The sequence below is a fragment of the Anomalospiza imberbis genome, chromosome 4, assembly GCF_031753505.1.
Source record: "Anomalospiza imberbis isolate Cuckoo-Finch-1a 21T00152 chromosome 4, ASM3175350v1, whole genome shotgun sequence".
Lineage (NCBI taxonomy): Eukaryota > Metazoa > Chordata > Aves > Passeriformes > Viduidae > Anomalospiza > Anomalospiza imberbis.
The window spans coordinates 51,590,510-51,618,501 of record NC_089684.1 but is presented as its reverse complement, the minus strand read 5'-3'; the positions used below and the strand labels follow the sequence as shown (position 1 = coordinate 51,618,501).

Here is a 27,992-nt window from a genome sequence, read left to right as displayed (position 1 = left end):
GGAGCTTTAAAGCCATGAGACCTACAAGCACACAGCAAGGGGGTTTCTCCAGTGAAAAGAGCCTTAAAACTCCAAATTCAGTTCTGCGCACTCTGGGAAGTAGAAGGTAATGAGGCTTTAATTTGCTTGTAGAGCTGCAGAAACAGCAGCAATGCCTGATAACAGTACTATTCAGTCATAGCATCAGTATTTACACAGGATGCTGTCATTTTACTGGGTAACCTACAACTAAGCAAACTAGGGTTGTAATTCTTCTGACAAGCAAGTTATGACAGTAGCCTGCTCAATCAACAACACAAAAGAGATCCACAAAGATTTTTTACAAATTCAATTGTAGCAGCATTTTGTTTTAATGCTGTGGTTGCAAACATGGGTTTTCATTTCTTCCTGTAACCACAAAACAAAAGTTAAACCCTACCTTAGCTGTGACACCAGCGTTGGCAAGCTATTCTGCAGGAGTGGCTCAGAAAATACCAAATTTTCAAACAGATGCTTGTTGTGCAATTCCCATGTCACCTGAAATTTCTTCAAATGTTCATTTTCCTACAATGATAAAACAACCAGAAATAAACCAGGGTTAAAGAAAAAAACCAAAATTCTGTACAAGGCAAGAATTTTTTTAAAAGCCTAATCTCCAACCTACAGGCTGTATGAACCAGCTCAGATTTTATGATGTTTTAAAACCCAAACCCTCAGAATTGAAGCAATTTTTAATGACTTAAATAACCATAGGATCATTCCTTCCAAACTGTCATGCATTTAAGAAAAAAAATTAATTAAAAAATATCAGTCTACATTATTTTAAGTTCCCATTCATTTCTGGACCAAAAGATGCATTTTATGATCTGAACCTGTAATTCTCAGGTTTTCTTGTCAAATAATTGTCTATTTATGATTATTTTTCAGTTTTTTGAACTTATCTAGTATAAGACACATATACAATGTCAACCTATAATCTTTATTCAAAACTGACATAAAATCAAATTAACAGTTCTCCTCAACTACAGCTTAAAGAATGAAGTTCTCTAAACAGATGAGACCAACAGCTTACTTCTCTGGTAAGCAGAACATTTTTATATTTGAGGTTATTTAACACATAATTGTATGTAACTTCAAGAGCTAAACCTTAAAACTATTATCATTAAAACACAAGAATTCAAAACATGTACAATATACTTTTCAAGGCAGCAAGTTTTCCTACATATAGCCAGCAGTATGCAGGTTTTCTACACCAGGACTCAACTACACAGCAGAATTAAATGCAAGCATTCTGGCTCTCAGATCAGCAAGTGGGCCTTAAGTACTATAACCCCAAGCACCCAGAAACACCATTATACTCTGGATTTTTAAAGTTTTGTTAATAACAGTGGGCTAAAAAATATACCAACCAACCATATTTTTATCAGACCTGAAGACGACTATCACCATTTAAAACAATCAATTAAGTTCAAAGTATTATTATTAAGAAGGGTGGGTGGTAGGGTTTTTTGAGTTGCACAAGGCACGTGTACTTTTTCATTTTGAGTATTATGTCTTCAAAATATTTAAAATTTCTATAAAATGCTAATAATTTCTCAAGGTTCACTGAGGTTGATTTCTTAAGGAATTTCCATATTATGCTGTGAACAAAACAATCAACACTCATGTACAAACTCTTCTGTACTAGTTTGTGTAGATCATGGTATTTCTCACAAAGAAACATCAGGAAAGTTTTCTTCTCTAGTCTGTGTACTTGAGGGCCCTTCTGTACTGACCAGAATCTTTCCAAATTGCTGTCAGTATAATCTGTCACTGCCTGCATTGGTGGGGCACAGAGCTTGAGTTCCTGCTATTGAAGTCAGATGGATTCCTCTGACAGGATGGACAACAATTCATCATTTCACTGAGAAATCAGTTTCTCACAGGTGGAGGTTCAAGGCATTATATGCCTTTCTACAGTACATTACATGCAAAGCTTTCAACCTTAAAAGGAAGGCAGCACTACGTTTAGAAATTTTGGCTGCCTGTTATGTATTTTAGCTGAAAAGATTCCTTCTTCCATAGTGTACTGGTATCTTGAGAGGAAACATCCATGTACACTGAAAAAGCTAGTGACCCTACTACCTGTACTGCAAGCTGTGACATACTACTCCATTTAACAAAAAGGTTATTTAATGAATCTAAGAAATGTATGACAAAAGACAGTATCCTACACTCTCACATTTCAGTTTCTCAAGGTCACAGCTTAGTAGAAAGATGTTTTCAGTACTGACTGGGCTGCACAAGGAAAAAGACAAGAAAAATCTGGCATGTTTTGGGTTTTCTTATGCTTCATTCTTTAAAAGAGGAGAAGAATTTTATTTTAATTTTGTCAGGAAAGGGGTTGACTAGGGAGTTCAAGCATCTTCTGTTTTCTCGCGGCTATTATTTCAATCTCCCATACCTACTAGTTTTCATAACTACTAGTTCACAGTAATTGCCAGGAAAAAGGTATGCAATGGTTATTTTCTGATCAGTTGTGTAATTCTGGCATTGATGGGTTCATTATTGGCAGACCCCCTTTGGGAAAGCTGAGGTGCACTGCAAACCATTTGTTTTACAGCTGAACAAGCTGCAGCACAAACCAACCTCAAGAGCAACTTTCTCTTAAGCACCTTGTTAGAAACTTAGTGACTGTTAAAAGCAGCCAATAAACAGGAGATAGCAGTGACCTCACGTCTGTATCTAAGTGATAAAGCTGGGAAAGGTAATAGAGACAACACCAAATACAGAGCATAGACAACAAAAAAAAACCCGTAAGATATGCTCAAGTTTTCTTTCTTGTAGAAGAAACATCTTCCTGCTTTGCCAATTTCATTTTATTGACAGCCCTACTTCAGTAATGAAACTCTGCTTCCTCTCCTCTTTATATCCTCACCTGGGGCCATCATACTGTATACCCCATCTGTTTTTTCCTCTCTTTACCCATCCAGATAGTCACTTTCACCTAACTGGGAATAAAATCCAAATTCCCCAATTTTGCCACCTTTTTTTTTTCTACTGGCACAAAACTTACACAAGAAAAGGGATGGGCAGGATGATGACATTAACAAAGGATGCACAAGAAAGGATTAATATCAGAACAGGATTAATAACCTTCTAAGACCTTAAACAAATAGAATTATAGAATTTGTTTATGGTATTACTCACTCGATGGACAGTTAGTCAAGAATAAATTTTTAAGGCTGCTGCCTATTTTATACCCAAAAATATAAACCCAAGTCTAACATCACAATCAGTTGACCAAAAAAAAGCATTTAAGGTAGAACTTTAGAGATAATAAATTACATAGCAGATTAAGTCTGAGGCAACACAATCTCTTCAAGTAGCCATCCTAGATAGTGAATGAAAAGCTGTACATGGAAACATTTTAAGTTAGTGCTAGACACAGAAGTTGGTGTCACTTAATCATGGTTGTGAAGACACTGTTAAAGATTTCCAGAGAAGTGTTTTCCACATTAGGATTTGTAGTATTTTGTAAATCTGCTTAAAGATTTGTTTCAGAGTTTCAAACAACATCCCACCTTTTTCTTTGTGAACAACAACAAAAAAAAATTCATCAAGCCACTGTAAGAGATGCCTACTCCACACTTCTGAATATTTAACTGCATTTTCACAATCTCCCTGTCTTCAAGGTCAAACAAAAAAATAACCTTACAATTTACAACCACAGAAGACACCTGAAAGAGCCCAGAAGTAACTCTGTCAGCATTAGCCCTGGCAAGCAGGAGCACAAAGGCTGTTTTTTCAGTCTTACCAGAGTAACTAGGAAGGCGCTGATTGTACAGGCTGCCTGACAGAGTGCACTGTACTCTTCAAGTAGGAGTGAGATGAACTGCTGTGCCTGGGGTGGCCCTTCTGTCGATAACGTCGATGCAACCTTGGAGCCCAGGGACAAGTGTCTGAGCAGGCGAACCTTCATTTCAAGCACATATTCCCTAGCTTGCTGCTCCAACCGCTGGTAAAGCTGGTATGGATCTCTTTCACAAAGCCTTTATTGTTAGAATATTTGTGACAGAAAAGAAAAAAAAAAAGCAAGCATGTAATCAACAGTTTTCATTTTCCTAGAAGTATTTACCAGTTACCATTATGCTCATAAAAATAACCTCAGTGGCTCAGGTTTAGAGAATGACTTTAAATCTCAGAAAACACAGTCCAGTCCCCTACTTCTACACATATGGGACTGAGCTCCTGTGTACCTTATGGAGTAGGATGCCTGCACACCTGAGGAGTAAAATTATTCAGGATTTAAAATTTCACTTCAACCTGTGAGCTCAAAATCTTAACTCTGTTTGCATCCAACCCTGCAGGCACCTAGACTCTTCAGATAAGCTTCTTCACAATTTCTCCATATTGTTCTTAACATGTGACAAATTAGTGCCTACAGAAGAAAACTGAACATGATGGTTGCTTTGAACCACTTTAAATAATTCAATTTCACTCTAAATTTCTGTGCATGGAGTTTAATCATGCACAGAATGCTTTGGGTTTTTTACAGCCCAGGGAGGTGGGAAGAAGAAATGAATAGGGTAAGTACTTAAGAGTTAAATGAACATAAGTCTGCAGCGATCTAATCCATGCTTTTCCCTCACCACTCGCAAAACTCCTATCATACTGCCATCAAGTATTCCAACTCACAAAACTCCTATCATACTGCCATCAAGTATTCCAACTCACAAAACTCCTATCATACTGCCATCAAGTATTCCAACTCACAAAACTCCTATCATACTGCCATCAAGTATTCCAACTCACAAAACTCCTATCATACTGCCATCAAGTATTCCAACATACAATAAGAAAATTACTTGGCACCACTACTTGTTCCAACAAAGACAACCAGACACTCCATTTTTTGCCAGCTGTGTCTAACAAGACCCAAGCACAGAAGTGGGAATTTCTGCATTTTAAACAGTTACTCAGCCACAGCATGGTCTTCTGCATACTACCTATATGGAAGATTTTTTTTTTTAATGCATTCAATACCTACATTGACTAGCTTTCTAAAAAAATTCTGCATGATATTAGCACTACAGACTGGACACACTGGTACCTGCCCAAACCATATCCTTTTTTTATTTTACACTTTATAGACCATAAGGAACTCAAGTGAAAAATAATCCAACTGGCATTTAAGGTTTCCTTCTTTGAAATCCTGTTTCTGTCTTTGTATTTTAATAATTGCTCTCAAAAATGAAAAACACTTCTGAGCAATGAAAGCTCCTGTGTACATAAGAAAGTTACACAGTATTATGTTCTGATTTCCAAAATTTTTCCATTAAGGAGATGCATAACATCAATAACCACTTTAGTTGTGATTCAGTATTAATTACCAACACACTATGCAACACTTAAACATCTTTGATTTCCAAGCCTATATTGCATGTTTTGATCACTTAAATAAATGAAGTGTGACTAATAGGGAGGGACACTATATTGCTCTGCTTGTACACAACTCACGTTCAAAACCAAACAGTTTTTATATAAACAAAGTGCAATATGCTTATTTAATTATCTACTAAAGCCAGTTCAGGTGTACAGTCATATTAAGAGCAGTGCTAGATTAACTTCTCTTTCAAATGTGTCTTTACCTCACCAGAATTTAGGTTCAACTAGAAATTGCACATAAGAACTACAGCTCAGGTCACACTGCTCAGATCTCAGTATATTAAGCACATATGGAACCAAGGAGAACAAAAACACCTTGATCACACGTGGAGTTAGAGAGTAACTGAAATGATCCTACTGGAGCCCTTTAAGGTTTGCCACATTATTCTTAAAAGCAAAAAACCCACCACTGAGGATCTCATTAAGCCCATTTTCACTTCAACACCTACAAAAGATGTAATTGTGACTTCTAAAATGAGAATGAAATTGGAATCTGCCTCACCTAGTGATCAATGTCCAATATAATTTTTCTTTATTTTTATAAAATTTCTTACAGGTATTATAATCACAGTAAGATGCAAACACTAACTACTACTACTAACTCAGGCTAGTTCCACAAGGTAAGATTTTCACATGAGGCAATTCAAACTTAACACTGTCTTATGAATAAGGTCTTCGGAAGAATAACATTCTGAAACCTTTTCATAATTTTATGCATTTATATTCCTATTGCAAACAGCATATGAATTTAACAGCTTCCAATGCATTTAAAAAAGTATTGAAAAATCCTGAATAAAACAGAATTAATATTCTTTGAAGTAATATACCTATCCACCAGCTCTTTCATTCCTTCTTTATCTGGTACCAACGACTGGTCTTGGTCATCTGCCAGAGGGGTCCCAGCTTGACGATAAATACACCGAACCATGTATCTGACTTCAGACCAGTAATTCTGTAGCTGCTGAGGTTCACGCTCAGGCTCTGCTGAATTTTCTCTGCATTTGAAGACAAAAAAATTATACTCTGTATGCATCACATAAGTGTATTGATTCCTACTATTCCAGAAAAAAAAGTATATCTGAAAATGCCTAGAATAAAGTATGAAACTGGGTAAATACTGACATGCAGAAGTTACTGTTTCAAGAGTTTAAGCACACACCTACAAACAAGCCAGAACACTGTCAAAGTCTGACTACAAGCACCCTGCCGCTGAGGTTGAGTTCAGTTCTTACCTGCGTTCATTACAGGCCTCACAGTTGCATGCTATGTCTGAAGGAGAGGAATTGCTAAGATCGGCAGCAGGCACTGTCTGTGCACCAACAGTTATTCTTCCTCCTCCTACAGATTCCTGCTGTGATCCACTGTTTCCAAGAGGCATGTGCAAAAGGAAATCTTGGCTCTGGGAAAAAAAAAAACCAAACAGTTTGTAATTTCTGAAATGTTATTAGGTAGACAAATATTAAAGTGGCAATTGTTAGTGCTGCATGTATTTTGGGAGGACACTCAATCAGGCACAGAATTAGTCTTTCAAAAGCCTAATAAATGCAAGAGATGAACAGAGATGACCAACGATACAAAGCTTCATTTCTAATGACCAGAGTCCACTGGCTATAATTATCACCTTTATGTACTTCAGCATAAACAATGAACTAAGCTAAAGGAAGGCTTGCATCATCCACACTTAATCGTAAACCAGCACTATCTCTTCAGTCTTCATGTAACAGTATGTTTGGCTTCCGGAGTTTAACAATCCCTTCCAGTAAAAATCAAAGTCTCCTTGTTTGTAACAGCCCGACAAAGTATTTCATAAAAATGGATGTCAGAAAGCTGCTGCCATTGGAGATGGATGTGATCTCCTGTGCACAGTGCTGTTCAATTCCAGCAGATGACACAGACCACTCGCCCAAGACTGCTGCTATTTTTGTCTGCAGTTTCTCTCCCTTCTCTGTGCTCCAGCCCCAGCACATGCCATGCTTCTCTCCTGCACCCTCCCAAGTCTGCCACCAGATTTCCCTGGCACCAGGCAGAGACCGCTCTCACACTGGCACTGTGACTGAAGGTGGGTTTTTTTTGTAACCCAAATCCTGGATCAGGATGCAGACATAGGTAAGAACAAACCTGCCTGCAGTTGCTACCAAGCAAGCTAATGACAGCAAAAGCAACCTGAACATAGGAACATCTGCAGCAAACCACCTGTATTCTGACTTGCAGTCACTGATAACAATTTTTTTTAGCTAATTTTGGTGCTTTTATCTCAGTTGGCTTCTGTAATATGACTAGCCACTTAATTCATGTAGTTACCTTTTTAAGTCAAGCTTCCAATCTTGGAAAATCTATTTGCAATCTGCTTTTAAAAATTCCTCTTTAAAAAAAAAAGCAGCTGCCAAACTAAAAAAAAACAAGGTAAATTTTTATTTACACCTGCAGTATCTGTAACTCAAACTATGTAGGAAGCAAATCCTGCCTTCCTTGCACATCTAGGACACTCATTTTCTTTGCTTGTTCCTTAAATAGGGCTTAAATGTGTAAAAAAAATTGACTCAACTGAACAGTAATGTGCCTCGGTCTTGCTGTGCTTTGAACTCTCTAGGATGTGTTTACCACCATATCACAACTATAATTCCCTTAGATGTAACCTCTTTTGATTGGTTTATTACCCTTGTTAATAGCAACAATATCTGCAAACACAAGTTGTATACAAGTGATATACTCTTACATTTTCCTTACAAAAAACATCCTTAACTATACTTTTAGCACAAGCTTAACAACACCCTCTATACAATCTTTCTCCACAGTGATTTACTGAAATAAAAAATGTATGTGCCTATGGGTGTGCACACAGCCTGTTAGCTCTCTGCAAGGAGATGTCAGCTGGAATCTACAGTACTTCCAATTATCCCAAGTGTGTGACTTCCCAGGTCAGTCATGAAGACTTGGTTCTGCAGTATAACATAATTTGCTTCTAATGAGGTTTTGCTGGACCTGTCAACAAACTTTTAGTATCTTCCTGCAACACTAAGCACAGCTCTTATGTGAGTTGAATTCACAACTTGAAATAGCACCACATATTAAATTGGTACTTGTAGTGCTACCAAGACTAGAAAACTGTTATATTCATGCTATGCAAAGTTGTGCTTCTTTATTAAAAAATACAGGAAAGAAAAGACAGCAAAACTCAGAAATCTGCTGGAAGGTATCGGTGCAAGTACAGTGACTCAAGAAGTCCACTGAAAGAACAAGGAAAATTCAGATAATTTACTTCACAGAGAGAAGAAAACACACTATGAGCAGACAGAAAAGGAAAACATGTAATGAGTAAGCTCATGTTGGTAAAAGCAGAAGAAATTGTATTTAAGTACGAGGGATAAGGACAAAGCTTGAGATCCAATGAATTAAAAGCAAAAAGCTCAGTAAAATCAGATCCAAACCTTGCTCTACTTAAAACTCCTCAAATCAGAACCAGAACTCCTCACTTTTGGAACAACTTCTCTGTTCAGTTTAAATAAAGCCAACTCAAAATCACCTAAAATGCTTTTTAATCATTTGCAGCTCCAATGGTTCCAAAGCACAAAGTGACATGCAGCCCATAATGAAGCATCTTCTCAGTCTACTGAGGTACTTGAACTTACCACGAGAGACTGCTCTATTGTAGCGTGCCTCTCCTCCTTTTCAACTGTTCTTCGACAGTCTGGACACACCCACAGTGGAAGATGCAGCATATTGTTTGCTTTTGGAGATGTGGAAAGTGCTGTTTTGCTAGAATTTTTTATTCCGCTCTCTGAAAGCGAAGTATCTTTTCGTTCACTTCTACAAAGAAGACAATGCTCGCCAGTTGTATATGGTGCCCTTTGGCCCAAGCCAAAGGTAAAAGGTGTCTACAAACAAAGGTTTTGATAAATAACTGGTTATTCACAGAATACATACCAGAAAAGATATTCTGATATTTGAAAAAAGCAATGAAACCCCCAAAAACAACACAGATATTTTACTAGTCATTATAAAAGTGAATACTTGGAGTGTCCCAACAAACACAGCAGTCTCAATATCCATGAGGCAAACAATTCTGACTATTAATACACTCCCATTTAAAAAGAAATGTTTTCAAGAAGCATGGTCTACAGCCTTTCCCTCTAAAATATTTTGGCCTAAATGTAATAATCTAGCAAGTAAAATTAAAAAGGGATATTTACTTTTACTGTTACCATTTACAGATAAAAAAAAAGAAATCTCCTCTTTGAAGCTCTGTGACACTTCCTTTTATAATACTACCCGAAACAAAGTCACTTTCAGCTGAGCCTATTACAAAAGAAAATTTTAAATCAGTTTCAACAAAACAAGTCAGTAGGGTCCTAAAATCCACTATCAGCTATTGAATCAAATAGACTTGGCAACTTAAAAGGAGAGGTACTTCAAAACCTGAATTCTTTTACAAGATGCTACTGTGCATGAAACTATGGTTCAGCCATGCAATGCTGATTCTTCACCAAGCCTGATAGTCAAAAACAACTTAGGCAGCACAAGACAAAGAGAACCCAATTTTATGAGATGAGATGATTGGAACAAAATATCATGTAAAGGCAGAATCACAGATTTGCCCAATTTTATTACAACTGCTAACTCTGCCTTAATCAACAACACCTTCTATGTAAGCATCAAAATAGTTTAATTCTTTCTCAAAGAAAAAGCAAACTTTAGTAATTCAAGCACTGTTCTTGATACTGCTCCAATCTCAATACTAACAAAAAATATAGCTTTAAAGATCTTGTAAGGCTGAACTGCACAGGTGAACAGTTCTTTAGGGTAAAGGACCAGTTCAAGCTAAACCACAATTCACTCTCTTCTTGTCTTGACAGAAACAACAAACCAATTCTCTAGTGGTGACATCTAAAGAAAAACAGCAGAAGATTACAAACGCTGATTTTTGAGTTCTTCACTTTTGTAAAACTGACAGACTCAGCAATATGGAAAGGAAAACTAAGAATTGTAGACACAAAAACCCAAAGGACAGACTGATTTCATCTCCACAAATATCTTCCTATCTTTCAGAAGTTCATGAGAAATTTAATAGATTTATTAAGAACAGCTAACCTTTGCTCACTGCTGCCACTTCTAGAATTTGCACCTAAGCACTAAGGCAGGAAAAAGAACACAATCTCTCCAGGAGTCTACTGCAGGTTTTTAGAAAACCTTCTCATGCAGGAAGATTCCCTCTGCCAGCTGAAAGGCCAGGACTGACCAACTCTTTTATAGGCTCTACAAGCACCAACAGATTTCCCAAGTCAGACATTCCCCTTGGCTGACCTGCATTCAACTGAAGATCTCATTCATGCCTAAAACCCCTGTATGCAGGAGGCCATGGCTGCTTATCCCTTAGCCCTGAAAGTTTCCTTCTTAAATATAATTTTTTTGAAGCCAGATTAGGCGAGTCCCTGTCAAAATGATGAAATCTTCATAGCTGTTTTGCAGACAAATCCTTATAAACATCATTTGCAGGACATCTTCCAACAAGTAGGAAAAGAAGAGGACAAAAATGTAAAAGTTCAGAAGCTAAGACAACCTGACACTTACTCTTTTGCAATGGTAAAGGTCATGGCAAACAGACCTCAGCCACTCTGCAGGGACTTCTAGAAATTAAGATGTGTGTGTGCAACTTCCTCAAAGCTGCACCACAATCACTAAAAAGCCACGGCAAACACAGCAGGAACAACAATCCTTGTTATGGCCAGACTCAGGGGAACCCTAACAATCTCCCCACTGGGCCCATATATACGACAGATGCAAATCTCAAATTAAAGCCCTTGGTTCCTAGAGCACAAGGCAAATCAAGAATCAAAACTGAAACTTCAATAAAATCTAGACCACAAGCATCTTTGATACCTGTTGTGTCTCCATCCTACTAAAATGAAGCTATAAATTGCAGTTTCTTGTTTATTTAAAGCATGATGAATGCAGTAACTGTTCATGTGACCATTTCAACATGACCAGTAAACTCTTGCTAGATTAGGAGAGCTTGCAATTAGGTCACATTTGTATGTCTCTTCAGTGTCATCAGAGCAAAGTGCACATTTTGTGGAAAGCAGGCTATTTTTCCACTAGTCAAGCTTCAAAAAATGTGGGATGCATTTCTGCAAGAACACACCCAGGTTCACTTTGTCTCTGAAACACGTTCAGATATAACATTCATAAACGAAAGCTGGAAGTAGGACAAGTTGGAACAGAAATAACTGCATCTCTGCTATGTATTTAGATTTATTTCCAAGAATAACTTTATTACCATAAAACTGCATAGAATTTTTTAACATCCAGGTCCAATGTCAAGCATACTATAACAATAAAAATTTACTTAAAAAAAAAGATTCCACTGCTTTTTAAAGCTTTAAATAGGAGATTATCAGAAACTGACTTCAATTAGCAACACCCAAATCTCATACAGCATTCTTTTTGAAGAGTATAATTTAGTACCTTTAATATAGCTTAATTTCTTCTCCCATTAGTAAATAATTCTGCTTTTATACATACCCACAAAATTTGACTGCACATACCTGAGAAACACCCGTGAATTCTGATCCAACAGAACTGTCTGTAAACTGTGTACCATTTAATGAAACCTGGAAAAATAACAAGAGATTGGTTACAGCAGTTGAGTTTACTGCTAAAAGAGCTTTCTAAAAATTAAACAAAATCATCAGTATCTGAAGACTGATACAACTGCAGAGACAGAAATCTCCTTTTCTTTGGTAAAAAAGTTCTACAGATGCAGAAGTTTGGATTTTCAACTTTTGCACTATAGTTGTTCCAGTAGCAACTCTGAGCTGAAAGAACCGATACAGGAAAACGGAAAAGTCATAAACAAAATTACAATTTTCCTTCAGTATTTGATAGTTTGCATTTAGCTTTTGAACTTCTACTGTAAATCAAAACAATTAACAAAGATTATTGCCTTTTGAAAATCGGATACCATACTGCTTAAAAAAATATGTGGTGTTAACCAGAAGAGTATTCCACAGCAAGGCTCCCAGCGGCACTCAGCCACCCCACTGCAGCAGCTTCCCTCCTACCCCAGGTTATAATTCATACAGAAACCTCTGAGATCTCGTCTACACCAGTGCTACAGAGACTACACCAGACAGCAATGAAGAGCCTTTTACAAGCCCCAAGTGTTCTCCCACAGCACTGTTTGAGGACGCTAAATCAAGAGTAAAGTCAAGACAATGTATGAATTCAAGTCAGTGACAATGAAGAGCTCTAGATCATACCAACTTGAAGAAAAGGCATTTCATTTTTTAAAAAATGGGAAAGGAGAAATAAAGTCAGTCAATTATTTTAGTCTCTCCTTCTTCTTGAGCACTGGTTGAGCTTTTGAATTTCAGATATCAGTTATCTCATGTCTCTGTTCCACCTTTCACATGCTTTTTCTAAACTCTTTTTTGCCCTCCAGTTTCCCACCTATTGCTGTTGGATATTAGTGTTTCTAAGACTACTCTAAAGACCACAATAAAACCAGTCTGTCTGACCAACAACCCCCAGATCTTGTGTGTTGTACTGACAGAAAACATTTCTGCCCTGTGCCCAAACCACAAACTCTAACTGGAGCTATCCTCAGTGCAAAGGAGCATCCTTCAGTCTTATACATCTCACAGCATTCCCAACTGCTCCGTTTAGAGACAGGGAGATTGTTGCAAAGCCACTGTCTTCAGCTGAATTTTTCCAAAGGCAAAGTGGGGGATTGTCAAAACACTGCTAGAAAAAAATACCAGTAAGAAATCACACACCTTCACTTCCATACACTATGCTATCTTTCCAGAGTAGATATTTAAGAAAAAAACCCTCACATGCAAGTCAAGCATCTCAGGTCTAAAATTATGGGAACAAAAATGATAATGTGGAACAAGTTCCCTACTTTTATTCAGGCACTTTCCAAAAAGTGGAAAAAATAAGGGTTGTTTGATAAAAAGAAGTCTTCTTCATCAAGAAAAGATATCCTCCAGTCTGGAGGTGCACTGGTTATTGGCATTCATGTACATCCAAAAATAAAAAAACAGTATGAAAGTTTAGAATGAAACAATTATCTGCAGCTAAAAACACTTTTTTGGAGAAAATTAATAAAAAGAGAAATTTATCCAAAGACATTACTTATTCATTAAAGGAGTACATTTACCTTCTTTACATTCAAGACAGTGGTGAGAAATACATGAGCCATCACATTGAAACATGCAGGTATTGAGTGACCAAGCTAAGGTACTCAGAAATGTTATGAAAGTAAAGACAAAAAAAAAAAAAAAGGGAGGTTTTGTTATCCACTAAATGTCACAGGAAGCCAAGACAAAATACTGACTATCAGGAATGACTGCTTCATGGAACGAGCTGTCAGAAAAGTCATCTCTTGATCCTAAGCACTGTGCAGAATTTGCTTAAAAATATTAGTGTAACCCTCCCCCAGAATTTAACAGTGACCTAAATATCTGCAGGAGGAACAAACACCAAGGAATTTAAAAAGAGGAATTGGACAAATAGGAGGAAACAAAGAGAATCATCAAAAACTTAAGTGTCTGTAGACAATGAGATATAAGACATTGTATGTGAGGCCTAGAGGAAACATAAAAATCACAAAAGAAGAAAGACTTAAGTGGGATGAATAATGACATGACAGGCAAGGAAGGAGATAGCTAAATAACATATTAGAGAAAATATTAGAAGAATCTTGTAAAAGTTGTCCAAATGAGGCTGAAACAATAGCAAGCTAAAAACAGAAAAAAAATATGAGACAGTCTCAAATAATTTAGGGAAGAAAAAAAAATTTCAAAACTACAACTAAATCCTTTCTTCAGGCCCATAAGAAGCAAAGAGCCTGTCAGGATTGGTAAGGGTACAGCAAATAAACAATTTGAAGCATTAAGAAAAAAAGCTTAAATAACCTAAAGTCAGGACAAAACCACCAGAATTATTTTTTGCACTTTCATTAGGGAGGAACATGAAGATGTTCTCCCAGTGAAAGGCCTTTATGGAATATGCATTAGAGGATCTGTTTCAAAGCAAAGCACTGCTAGGAAAAAAAAAAAAAAGACAAAACCAGTACAGAGAAAATGGACAAGTGAAAAATTAGCAAACCAGCAAGAGTGGATGACATTCAGCCAAGAGTCCTAAGGAAATTCAAGGACCTCGGAGTTGCACTAATAATTTCAGTATGTTAATGCTTGCTTTGTGCTTCGCTAGTACTAGAGGAACAAATTATTGCTTTTATTATTTATTTATTAAGCTTTCAAAAGACAAATTGCAGTTATCCAAAGTCTGTAACAAGAAAGTATCTGAGATGACAGAGTCACCCAACAGCACTAAATTCTTCACGTAACTAAAGAGACTGGAGAATGGCAGAAGGACCATCTAAGATCAAGTTACTGTGCCATATGTTGACAGCTATAACTCTGTGTGCAGAGAACTCAAGTAGAAGTGACTAGCTAGACGCTGTCATTTCTGGATTCTTCTAACTTTTTAAATTTAATTTTAAAAGCCTTATTTTTTTTCATTCCTGAGTATCCTTTTTAATGATTTTAATGTTTTGTGTTTTAAAAAGCTATTTTGTGAAGGTAAATGCCATAAGGAAGGCTGACATGGATGATGAAGAACATCTGAAGCTCCACAAGCACTCTTCACCATAATGAAAAGTGTGTGTGTGAAGTATTTATGTTCTTACTATGAATTTTATTTACAATGGAAAAAATGTAAGGAAAGATATCTTGTGTTGCTTGAAAGTTACTGTCACACTAACCCACCTTCTCCAAAACACTGATTTTCCTGGAGAATAAGGCATGCAACATCTTGGCACAGCATAGTTCATACCAGAAAGCATGAAGAGAGAGGGAATCACAGTTTAAACAATACTGCCTGATTACAGCAGAATGACCTTGAAGAACCAGTTGAGCTATTAGAAAATAAGCACTCAGAGACTGCCACAATTTGCTCTAATAGCCTGTCACTATTGAAATCAGACCTCCAGGAGGCTGAGTGACACATTACTAGACAACACACCCCCATCTGTCTCACATCTGAAGCCTTGTGACTACACACAAACATCATGAAAGTGAGAGTGATGCAAGATCTCAGGAGAACTCAGGAAAAGAAAAGCACAGGAAGGAAATTTAGATTCAATTCACCATCACTGAATCCTAAACTGTTCAAAAGAAACATGATGCTCAAAAACAAAAAAAAGAAAATTTGAATCAAATTTCTCCCAGAGAAAAACAGCAAGGATAAATTGCACTGATTTTCTCAGGTGCATTAGGAAAGACAGATCAGAAAAAAACCAATGTTTCCAAGCGACAATTACAGCTACACTTAATTCTACAAGGTCCTAATATAATAATTGTATTCCAGACCATTTGAATCAATTACTTTATTTTTATATAGGGAAGAGAAAAGTTAAGTTTGCTGAAACATCTGTCAGTATCTAACACTAAAGAAACCAGACTGCTACCCCTTCCAAAACCCATTCAGATGTCTTGTCCATGCCACTTGTTCTCCTGCCTGCATTTTAAAGCTATATCCCATTTGCCACGGTTTTGGCTTTCCTGTGCTCAGCCTTGCCCCAGGCGCTTGGAGCAGCTCTGCTCACCTGCCACTGCTGTCACCCAGCACCCTTTGGTGGCAGCACTCTCAAGTCCCACTCTGCTCAAGCCCTGCCACCCCGCAGCCCCAGTGAAGCTCTGATTTGAGCACACTCCTGTCGCAGCCTGAGCTGCTTCTCTCCTCTCCCAGCCACAGCTACACTGGTGACAGAACTGCTGCTGGCAGCTGAGTGACGCTTACAAGAGCCTAAGTGACTTGCAGATATGAAGAATGATTTATTTATGCCTTTAGTTCAATAGATAGCAAACGATCTGATTTCAGTAAGTGAAAATTCAGGATCCTTCCGCCCAACCAAAACTGATTTAACGATAAGCCACTATAAAAGTCAAATGCCTGGTGGATGAGGGGAAAGAATGATGAGAAACGTATCAGAGAGACATTCAACAGTAGATAACAAACAAAATCTGACACAGGACACTGCAGGACTGGCAAGGCCTGTGAAGGTGCACAGGAGGAAGATTATTCTGCACATGCACTGTAATTCCCTCCGTTCTCTAGTAGCAAGCACTGTCAGACAGGACACCGCGTTGGCCAGATCTGTAGCACAGCAAGGCTTTGGGGTTTGCTTTAAACACTTCTGAGCACAGGCAGGAGTGACTGCAGCCTCTGCAAAACATGTATTACAGCACTGAAGAGATATTATGATGTGAAACCCAGCAAATGAACTATCAACACTTATCCCTTCCTTAATCCTGTTTTAAGTCCACATTATACCCAGTTAACATCTGGTACAACCCAGTTTTTTAGAGGAACAGCAAACTGTAACAGTTCTACTTGACAGTGTCATCACTCTTGCCCATGAGATTTCATTTATTTCAATATACTGATTATTTTTCATCTGCTTTAAGAAACCCATGAGCATTTTTAAAGGCATAGAAAATACACTACCAAGACACTAAGCAAAGTACTGCCTGGTTTCTCACAGAAAAGGTTGTTCCATACTCTGGACACACCAGTGCCATGCACCAAAATGCCATGAGCCCTGCAAGTTATCAACTACTGCAAAACTGAAGCACATCAAAGCATATGTCAAATAAAGCAGAACATACTCTAGAAAAAAATAGTGTATTCCATCTTTTTTTTTCATCAAAGTACTTGTTAAGGGTGGTCTAATATTGAAAGAAATGGTCCAGCAAGGTCCTGGAATCAGATGAATGATTACCCAGAACTACACCCAAGAATCCTCTTGGAGAGGATGACCACATCCAAATACTTATGGTCAATAACAACACAGCCACGAAACGCAGAAGTGCCCTCTATCACAGCATGCCGGGGCCTGCTGCGCTCCAGCTGGGCTGGCCCAAGGTCACCGATGGCCGCTGTCCACAGTCACCAAAGTCTGACACCCAAGTGGAGGTGAACAGGAAACTTTTCTAATAGAAGGAAAGGTCTTCTTTTCATTTTTAAATAACCCCCAAAAGTACAAGAGCTTTTGTAGCAGGAGAGCATAACTTCTAAAAAAAGCATACTAAAATGCTATTTTTAATAGATTAAAGAGTTTTCTTCCTAGCACTGGAGCAAGGAGAATGCAAAATTAGCATGCCCAATAGTGGGCCAGAAAATAATCAATAATATGCAACACATTTCCAGGTTCATTAGCACAGCAACATTCAAGCAGATATCAGAGTCTATTATTATTATTGGTTTTGAGGGGAAAAAAAGTCTTTTACCATGAGTTATATAAAATTTAATTTCAAAGACTTTTGAATCAGTAGCTTGAAAATAGGTAAATGTTTGATGGGCAGAAGGGAAAAGCTTGGAGGTCCCTAGTCCAAACATAGCTATGGTTTAGTGTGAAGCAGCAGTGAAACATGTCTTAATGAGGGAGGAATAAATAAAGACACCAGTTAGTTTTATTAAGTATAAAGGATGAACAAATTAAATAGTATCCCTTCCTGATCTAGAAATTGGAGTGTTCTGCTAAGAAATGGACAAATATCTAAATTTTTCATGCCATAATCACACATCTTTAGTGACACTGAACAGAATGCAGTTGTACATCCTAACACATCCTCCCTGCTTGCCAGGGAGTCTCAGGATTATACAAGAGACACTGCCAGATAAAGTGTTTACTGATTATCTGCAACAGTCACCAACAGGGAAAGTTGTGAAGACTTCCCATACAACAAGATCCTTAATTTTACTAAGGGTGCCAAAGTACCAAATAAAAAAACAGCACAAGCAAAGTCAAGGTGACAATTTAAGTTCAAATATCCCAACTCAGGCAGCCAACACTTGATCTGGCCAACTGAGTAACTTTGCAGACTATCAATTCATTTTACCAAGCATTCTGTCCTTGGCATTAATATTCACAAACACCTAAATTATCCTTTCCCAGCCTAGCCTGCATTATTCTAGTGCACTCCACACTCTTGAGATTGGAAATGCCTTAATGAAGAAAAAAATACACATAAACAAGTCAGTGATATCACAAGTCAGCCCTTGGTACTCCTTTGAAAAGCTACTGGACTGGACATTATTTCAGAGAACCTTTAAATCGTTATGTCAATTATCAGGATACAAAAAAAAGAAAGCTGAGAAAGAAGAAGCATTCCAAGAAGCATTCCAAGACTATTGTGACTCACCTGATATTTAAGTTTTTAAAAAATTGTGATATTACTCTCAAATACAGATAAACCAGCTTTTAGAGATGAAATAATTTAGAAGCAGGAGAAACAGAAGTTGCAGAAGCTGAACAGTCAAGAGTAAACCATTCATAAGAAGCTTGTCAGAGCTCCAGAGGGCAAAAGCTCTGCACATGAATACAGTCAGCATGCTGACTCAACCCTTCTTTATATTGGTATCTAGTGCACAGCACATCCATGTTCAGTAGCTATGGTACACGACAGAAATCATTAAAAAGCAGATTTTCTGCAGAACACCACATGAGATACATCAACTAGCTCTGAAAACCAGCACGTTAGTGGTTCATGTACCATGTTGTGTACATGCATTTGGATGGGGCAGGTTGGAATTCCTGTGACTGTAGAACACACCAGCCCTTTCTACCATGCTCCGCGCTCCCTCCACCATGCTTAGCCAGAAGGAATTACGCAGTCAAGGGCTAAACATAGGAAATGACCTATGAAGAAGGAAGAAGGAAGAGAGACAATGCTGGGTCTAAGAAAAGATTGTTCATCTAACTTGAGAATTCACACTTGCTTTGTTTGTAAAGACAAGCAAGAGAGAGAAACATGCAGAGCAGTTACACTCAACTGCAAACCCAAATACTTGCAAGGAGCTAACAAGGCTGTTGTTGAAGTCTCACAGTTTAGCTCTCCAAAAGGTGACGTGTGATATTACTTCATATTAGGGACAATATATTAGGATAAAGATATATTTGGCAACAGACACACATAATATTAAACCAAAATTAGGTACTCCCTATCCAAGCATTTTCACAGAAAGTGCTTATGAGCAAAACTGTTTCTCTCCCTTTTGAACCATACTACTGCCAAAATAAACTTTATAAGACCCAAGGTTAAATCCTCATTAGCCAATATAACTAACTAATATAACTAATAGTCTTCTTATATGAATAATGAGGAAAATACAAATAAAGTCAACATTATGAGATTTCAATAATTTTAGTGACACTTCTACTGTAATTTTAATCTGTTTTATGTAATAACACTGACTTCCAGTGTTTTCCTTATTAAGTAAAATCACACCATTACAGAATCTGACTAACCTGCAAGACAGGTTCTCTGAAGCCTTTTCTTCTTCAACAAGTCATATTATTAAAACTTATCACTGGGCTTTAAGTAAACATAACATTACTTTCATAGTTCAGTAAAAACTAGTCCTAAAGTAAATTGTTGATGTCAAGCAAGCCGACAATCTGAGGGTGGGGAGGCTTAATCTAGAAAGCTCCATTACCTCGCATGTAGGTTATGAAGCAAGTATACCATGAAAGGCTCAAATCCCCAATATTATTCCTCTCCCCACTCCCCCAAAATCCCAAATTTGAATTGTTTCTTTTCCAACAGTGATATCCTTTAAGGCCTTTGATACTAAGTCAAAATGTCAATGGAATTTTCAATAGGAACTGAAATGATTTCAAATTACACGTCTTCCAGTTGAAGTCTTTGTTTTTATACAAGTTCAATCCATGGAGAGGAATTACAGAAGTATAAGTAGCAGGCATATCCAGGACTTGTTTGAAAGGACCAATACTTTCTGGTTTAGCAACAGTTATGAGTTAAGAGTGAGGTCAGGGTGCATGGGGAGGCCGTCCCCACCTCACCCATTTGGAGGGGGATATCCTAAATGACAAGATGACAAGATAGCCAAGATGACAAGTGCCTACTACCTCCTGCTAAAACTCAAGTCTAAGACACTTGGCGAACAAGACTTTTTCACAAAGGATTTTTCTAAGATATAAGTAGTTACAGGCTTATCACAGGGGTGGGGGTGGAAGGACAATAAGTCACCTGTACACAGAGGTGTTTTTCAAAATGAGGCATAATAGTGTATGAGAAAGTTAAAGGCATCTTTTCCTCCACAGTTTCCAAGTGTGTTCATCATGAACTGTCAGCTTCTGGTGGATCAAGTAAATGAATGACTTGTAAATGTCTGTGCAAAAAGTGTACATAATTAAGTTTTTGTTTTGTTTTTGTTTCCTAGACATACACAAAACCTTCAAAAACAGAGCAGGGAGGAAGGAAATCAGACAGCATTGGACAATGGAGGATTGAAAGAAAATCAGTTTTCCCTCTACTTCAGTTCTATAAGACTCAAGTCTGCTGAAAATTAAGTAAAATCACCACCTCTGGTAGATTTACACCAAACTGATTATTTATCTGCTTCATTTATTTTTCCTTTGGATCCTCAGTGCCAAAATAAAATAATTCTACTGTAGCACAGTAATCAGAACAGACTGAAGTCTAAACAGCTAATTAAAATTCACAAACCCATCAAACCTGGACTGTCAAAAACCTACACTCAGAAATACAGCCATCTGAAATTACATGATCTACACTGCAAAGAAAGCTGCAAGAAACTCCCCAGTGAAAGTATTTTTCCTCAGCAGTACCTTAAAAAGACAACTTTGAAGTAGTACTTTGAAAATAACACAGATACTGTTACTCTGTAATGAGTTTTAAGGAAGCAACATCTATATTCTGAGCCATTCCTCCCACACATTCTTCCATAGCACAATTAGTTTTCTTTCAGCTGAATCAACCTAAACTACATCCTTCAGGAAATGAGCACCTCTTGGGAAGTAAGGAGTTCACAGATTAGAGTGCCACAACATGAAAATGTTAGCACGCACAAAAAAGCCATGATCTCTACAGGAATTGGGAAGAATTCACAATCCAAAATTAAAAAGATGAAACTCTGACCTGTATCCTGTTGTAAGACAGAACAATCTACATTCACGTAATTTTTTAATGGATGTTAAAGCAAGGTTATACTCAGTAAGTTTTTCTTATCTATTCCGCTTTACAGAACAAAGTCAAATGACCGCCTTGGCACATGATCTCATGAAATTTCTCCTGACAAAGGCCAAAGACCTTCCTGAACTAATTACTGTTGTTTTTGTTTTTTTTTTTCCATAAGATATGATCTGGTATAATCCATATTTAAAAACTGCAAGTAGCAAATCTTCTCTAACAGAATTCATCTAGGCTCAGAATCAAACATCAAGTAGTGCTCTTCATCATCACTTTTCTTCTGTTATGTATTCAAATGTTTTTATCTGATGAGCCACTTTCTCCTTATATTCCAAGAAACTGGAAAGGGTTAGAGAACAGGTCCTTGGAAGACAGGGACACAGACAATTACATCATCCTTCCTACAAAATACTCACAGAACTGGTAATTCTGGAAGAAATCCCTGCTGGATACCCAATAACCTCCCACTTGACACCACTGTGAAGAGATTGAAGGACCAAGATAGAGTCTTTTTTTTTTTTTTTAATTCACAGAATATTGTGCACCCAGAGGCCATCAGCACAGCCATCCTGGAGGTCACTCTACCTAAGTCACATTAAATTTGGCAAGGCTTCCATGAATACTGTTTGCAGCATATGAACAAGTACTGGGTTTTGTCAGGCTCAGAGTTCTGATTATCCCTCTCTAAATCGCTATATCCCCTAGAAGATTTATCAATATAATTTCATGTTTTCTTCCAACACAACATAGAAAGAAAAACAGCATTACCACAATTCCCTACAACCCACTGAAAAAAGCTGAAAGATCCGTGTCACCTGGGAACAAAAATATTCCTATTGCATTTGAAATCTAACAAGCTGAAGTCTCCCTTACTCTTTCAAAAAAAGCAGTGAACAGTAGGTGCAGTGCTGTCCCACCCTGAAGACAGAAGTGCCCAGCTCTCGCCATGGCCCTGCCCACATCCCTTCTCAAGACGACATATGTGTCCACACAAGGGTTAATAACACCACGGTGAATCTGACTGCAGTCTCTGGTGGTTAATGGTTAATTGCTTCCAGCAGAGAAGGATCCCCATAGCAGAGAGCAACAGATCCCTGATGCCATGAAAAGTACCGACGCTTGCAAATCCCAGCTTGTCATTTTATCTTCCTCTGAACCTAAAACCATCTGTCTTATCTTACAAAAATTTGAGAAGTATTAGAATCACAATTTCTACCATGCTTACATTTATAAACATATACTTGAAAAATATATAACATCTATCATACAGAAATACATATTGTACTGCAAGAAATGAAGGATTTTGTCCTTGGGGAGCAGGAGGGGGAAAAGAAACCTAAACTTACACTTTTGCCCAACTGTCAAGCTTTACTTTGCAAACTGCAGCATCACTATTTGTACAAATGTCAGCTGCAGCTGATGAGACATTTCCTCATAGCATCATCAATAGAGGAAAAATTCAGTTCCACAGTAAATTAAAATTATTTTAGTTGTTAAAGTAATTTTTAAAAAATCTACATTTAAGCTTGAGGGAGTAAATTAAAACATAACTTAGCAGAGAAATATTACAGCCTATTTAGTGTAGTAAATAATGACACTTCAGCAAAGAAATGGTGACGATAGTAAGAATCACAAAGCCCCACATTTTGAAGTAAAATTTAAATACCAGTCAGAAAGCTGCAAACCATAACATAAGCTTGTGTTCATCTTCTTTATGTCTTCATTTTTCTCAAAGAAAATGTTTTTAAACACAACAAAATTCAACCAACTACAATACACATGAGGCTATCCGCTCTTAAACTGTGTGAAACCAAGACAATACAGCACATCTATACTTGTGCAACCAATTACTTGGCCAAATAAGAACATTTATTCAGATGAAAGCTAGTAGAATTAATATCTTCCTTGTATTTTGCTTTGCACTGATCTGAATTACTGCATGTAAATTAAAAATGCATTGCTAGAAATTGGTTATTTTTTAAGAAGTATAATCGTGCACATGCATATTTAGTTATTTGTACTGATGATTTTGTAATTTCTTGTCTTTCATTATATTCATTATTCATAGTTTACACTTCCAACTGCCAGAATTTTTCAATTCCCATCTCCAAATCAAAAAACTGCACATCTTAAAAGTGCATTGACACTGAGAAGTGTCTCGTTCTGTATTTGCAACCAAAGAGCCTTTCTCAGATTAACTCTCTATCAGGATTGGGAAGTAAAAGGGGATTTTGTTATACCAATGGCTGATGCTCATCACTACCACTGTGAAAAGGAAACATGATTCCAAGATGCATCCCACTGTTTTCAAGAGGAAGGAAGTATTAGTGCTGCTTCACAGCCCTCTGGAGGAGATCTCATTTGGTCAACCACCCTCAAGAAATGCCTAACTGGAACAGACATGGTGACAGCCAAACTGGGTCGTCAGCAAGAGGCCTGCCTCATTTAGCTTAGCGAAGCCATTCAGCTCTCTGCAAGGGTACTGGGGATGGGCAGGAAACAACAATTAAACCAAGGACAGGGAAGCAGAGTCAAGTGTCCTGGAATACACTCCAACTAAAGGACAAGACTATCGGCTATGAAGCAGAACTGAAGATATGGACAGTGAAGATCTATTTCAAATTAAGATGAATCAGCTAGTGAAAGGCATTTTACATATTTCTACAGATAGACAGAATCAAAACAGCTGCCCCAATCTCTTCACATTTTTATCACCATTCATATGAAAAAGCTTTGCAGCCTCCCAAATACATCTGCAACTCAATTGTAATACAAGAGCTGCCTTTGTCTTCTGGGTGTTTTTTTCAGCAACAGAGGAGAGGAAGGGAAATTTGTCTACAAGAGTTTTTACAAAGCTCTTACATATCTTTTAAAACTGCATTAAAAATAAAAAGAAAAAAAAAATAGTATTTTGTGTAAAGGTATGGACAATTTGCAAGGTAAAGCAAACTTAAAAACCTGAAACCAAAACAAAATCATAGGGGAAAGAAATCAGGTCTTTCACTGGTGGATGTGCAGGAATTAATTGTATTTCACGAGTTTCAGCACAGCATTACAAGCTATCCCCTAGCTGAAAGTGAAATGGCAGCAAGTATACAAAATAACAGAATTAACTTCAGTGCAGACAAGCTTCGACTTGAGTGAAAACACATTTGTATCTGTAATACTTGTGTGTGCAGCTACCGTGAACCCAGGCTTTCCAGTGGAAGAAGGAAGGGAAGGAAATTTTGTTTTAATTACACACATCACAAATTTTTTAGAAGCACATACCCCTTCCCACATGCAGTACTTCCCTTCTTTGTAGCTAAATATGACCCAGCAGAACACAGCCAATCCACCTCCTACCAGGATTCTGCCTTTTCTGTTCTAGGAATAAGTTCAACAATTTCCCAGTGATTTTGCAGCCACGTGCTAAAAAAGGTACCAAAAGCTAATAATGAACACGATTCAAGCATTCATTTTCCCAAGTACAATGAGCAAAGTGTTCTGAGCAGGTAGTTAAAACACCCCAAAATTCTCTCAACTAGCCCTGACAGGTAACAACCATGCATATAAATTATTTTCCTAGTCAGAGTTGCTAGAGCTTTAATCTGTTGTTTCAACTTCAATACTGAACAGAAATTCATAAAATTAATAGGATTACACAAAAACAACCCAACCCCACCCCAACATGTGCCTTATGAACAGTAGAAAGCACGCAGCCAAAGGCAAGTTAAAGATGTGTAAGACAACATCTAGGAATTAAGTACCTGATTATGTAACTTCAATGCTACAACTGCAGATGCCCTACTCCAGGAATTATGTTACAAGAAAATGACCTCACTTGTTAACTGTTTAACATACATCCTCCTGACAGAAAAATCTCATAAAGCATTAAGTAAAGCCACATTCTGGACATGGGAGAGGCCATTTTCAGAATGATCCACCAAATGCAGTTTCTAGAACTAGCCATGTTTTTCCCTCAACAGAAAAAAAGAAATGTGAGGCAAATTACAGATGCTGTACATGTACATATGACACTGACAGTACAAGCCAGAGAAATAATTATCTATTTCTAAGCCATTTCAATTCTGCAAAAATCAGCATCAGTAGGAAGCAAAGTCTGGTTTTAATAGTTAAGAACATTCAGCAAAACTACAGAAGATGCAGCCAGTGAGCTTTAACAACAGACCTGCATTCAAAGGCTGTGTTTCTAACAAATCATTACAAAGTTAATAAAACCCCAAGTTAAGCTAATAGTCACACAAGATTACCTCAGTCCTTGCACTTCATTATCCTCAAACCACTGAGCTCTCAATGCTCACCATACACACACATATCATGTCACACCACTTAGTAGTTTCTTATGGCCACGTGAAAAACACTGCTGAAACACAACACATGGTTTGCTTCAAGCACCACCAAGGGAGGGAGCAGACATTTACTGAATCAAAGGAGGAAACGTGTAGAACTTGAAGTTTTTTGACCCAATTTTACTGCTACAACTCAAGAATCAGAGATCAGTGTCCAAGGAGTCTATTCAGCTACCCCTCACCAAAATGCAGGGGTGTACATGGCAGGAAGATAACAATGATTCCAACATGCATACAAGGAACGAAGAAATAAAGTGGCATCTCCAAAACTTTCATCTGGAATGTTCCCTGACCCAAGGATGAAAAGGTTATAATGGGACAATGAGACAAATTTATGTCTTGGACTGGATTTCTAGGAACATTGGCCTGTATTTCCTACACCAAGGAAGATTACAAGGAAAACATACAGTGTGTATAGTTCTTTCTACATTACAGATTCTTAGAAACAGGTTTTGAGATTTGGATTGAGGGGTTTTGGGGGGGTGAGGCATTAAGGAGAAGCAGGAGGCAGCTGAGCCAAGACATCTGTGACTGCAAAGTCTTTAAGGCAATTCAAGAGGAGACTGTAAAAGACAAAGCCAAGTAAACAGCTGTATCAGAAAAAACACCATAAAGAACAAGCTGTATACTTGGATGCATATTGCTCCAGATGTTCTTTACCTCTTTCACACACAAGAAAATAAAAGCTGTTCAATGGTCATTCACCACACTGACTACTCTTCATGGATACAACTAACAAAAACTGAGAACAAGTAAGAAGTTCCCAATCAGCTCTCCACACCCCAACACTGTCAGGAACAAATTCTCCTTGCAGACAACCCCATGAATTTGAAAATGCTATCAAAAGACAGCTCTGGCTTCTCTGACCACGTGATGAGGGTCTGCGTGCCAGCAGGTGAGAATGTACATTACAAGGAATTCACATACCAAAAAAGCCTTTCCTGGTTGTCAGCTTGAGGGAAGACTACTTTTCACTAAGATGATGAGCAAAACATCAAGAGTTCAAAGATGATCTACCAGGGCAAGAGCCTAGTAGTAAGTACAAGCAATTATTCACAGAAGTTCATAAATCCAAATAACCAATCAATCAGTCTTAGACAAATGCATACTAATGTGTACAGCATAAGAATTATAATTCTCTGAATTGGACCACCACAGTGATCTACTCCATAAGAGTCCCTTTCCCTCTGGAATACTAACAGAAAAAGGATCCAGTCAGTTCACAAAAAAACACAACAAAAACCTAAGCATGCAAACAAAAACCCAAGCCAAACGCATGCTGAGGAGTGTGATGCCCTATACCCAAAGGACACAAGCATCACAAATGCAGAGAGAGGTATCCTGCAAGTCTGCAAATAATAAAAAGAGGAAAGCACATGAGTGTTATCAAGCTGCAAGCTTACCACAGACCATCAGAAAAGGCCAATAGACAGATGTTATCCTTTCTGAAAGGGGTAAAAAAAAAAAAAAAAAAACCAAGACTTTTTCTTACAAGGAGATAAAAAGAATCTAGGCATCTACTGGGAATGGCTCAAGGAATGTAAATTTTTAAAACACAGAAAGCAACTGGAGACACTTCCTTTAGCTGTAGCAGCAAGAAAAAAGTAGCTGACAGTAAACAATAAGATTTTCACTGGAAGTGAACCATCAATTCAATGGTTACTGAAGAGGGAAAGGAAGGAAGAATAGCAAGAGACAGATTTCACATCACAAAGAACTCACAGATGACAAGTCTATGGGAAGGAAGAGTTAATTCTCAAATGACACAATAGAAACAAACAAATTCAAGAAAACTAAGCACAGCAAGAGAATAGAAAACATAGCAAGAGAATAATGACTCAGAAAAAGCACACAAGAAGGGAGTAACAAGCATAACAATGGCAAGAGAGTAAAAGGGACAAATATGAAAGGCTAAAGGCACAAAACGAAAGAATTCTTACTAAACAGCTTGAGGCTACTAAGAAATCATTCTATCAGTATACTACTACTACTACAGTTTCTCCATTACTGAATGAAGAGAGAAAAGAGACCGATGAAGAACAATTATCACAAAAGAGGTCAACTACAAACAGCTGACCAGCAAAATTAGCACAAGTAAATGAGTAAAAATATCCACCCAGAATCAACTGACTATTAGAAAGAGTCATACTTACATTTTTTCCAAGTAGGCTAGATCTGATAACATTCAAGAAACTTCCTCAGGAAATCCTTTCAG

General features: G+C 37.6%; 1 protein-coding gene across 2 annotated transcripts in view; it reads right to left on the bottom strand.

Moving 5' to 3' along the window:
• The window catches only part of FAM193A (family with sequence similarity 193 member A), a 76,959-nt gene that overhangs the window by 33,553 nt on the left and 15,414 nt on the right, over positions 1-27,992 (bottom strand). For both annotated transcript variants that reach the window (XM_068188512.1, XM_068188513.1), the window contains exons 2-7: positions 11,949-12,014; positions 9,036-9,281; positions 6,639-6,805; positions 6,234-6,401; positions 3,776-4,010; positions 419-543 (exon numbers count right to left, since the gene is read on the bottom strand). In XM_068188512.1, coding sequence (XP_068044613.1) covers positions 419-543; positions 3,776-4,010; positions 6,234-6,401; positions 6,639-6,805; positions 9,036-9,281; positions 11,949-12,014 — 1,007 coding nt within the window. The remainder of the gene's footprint in view (positions 1-418; positions 544-3,775; positions 4,011-6,233; positions 6,402-6,638; positions 6,806-9,035; positions 9,282-11,948; positions 12,015-27,992) is intronic.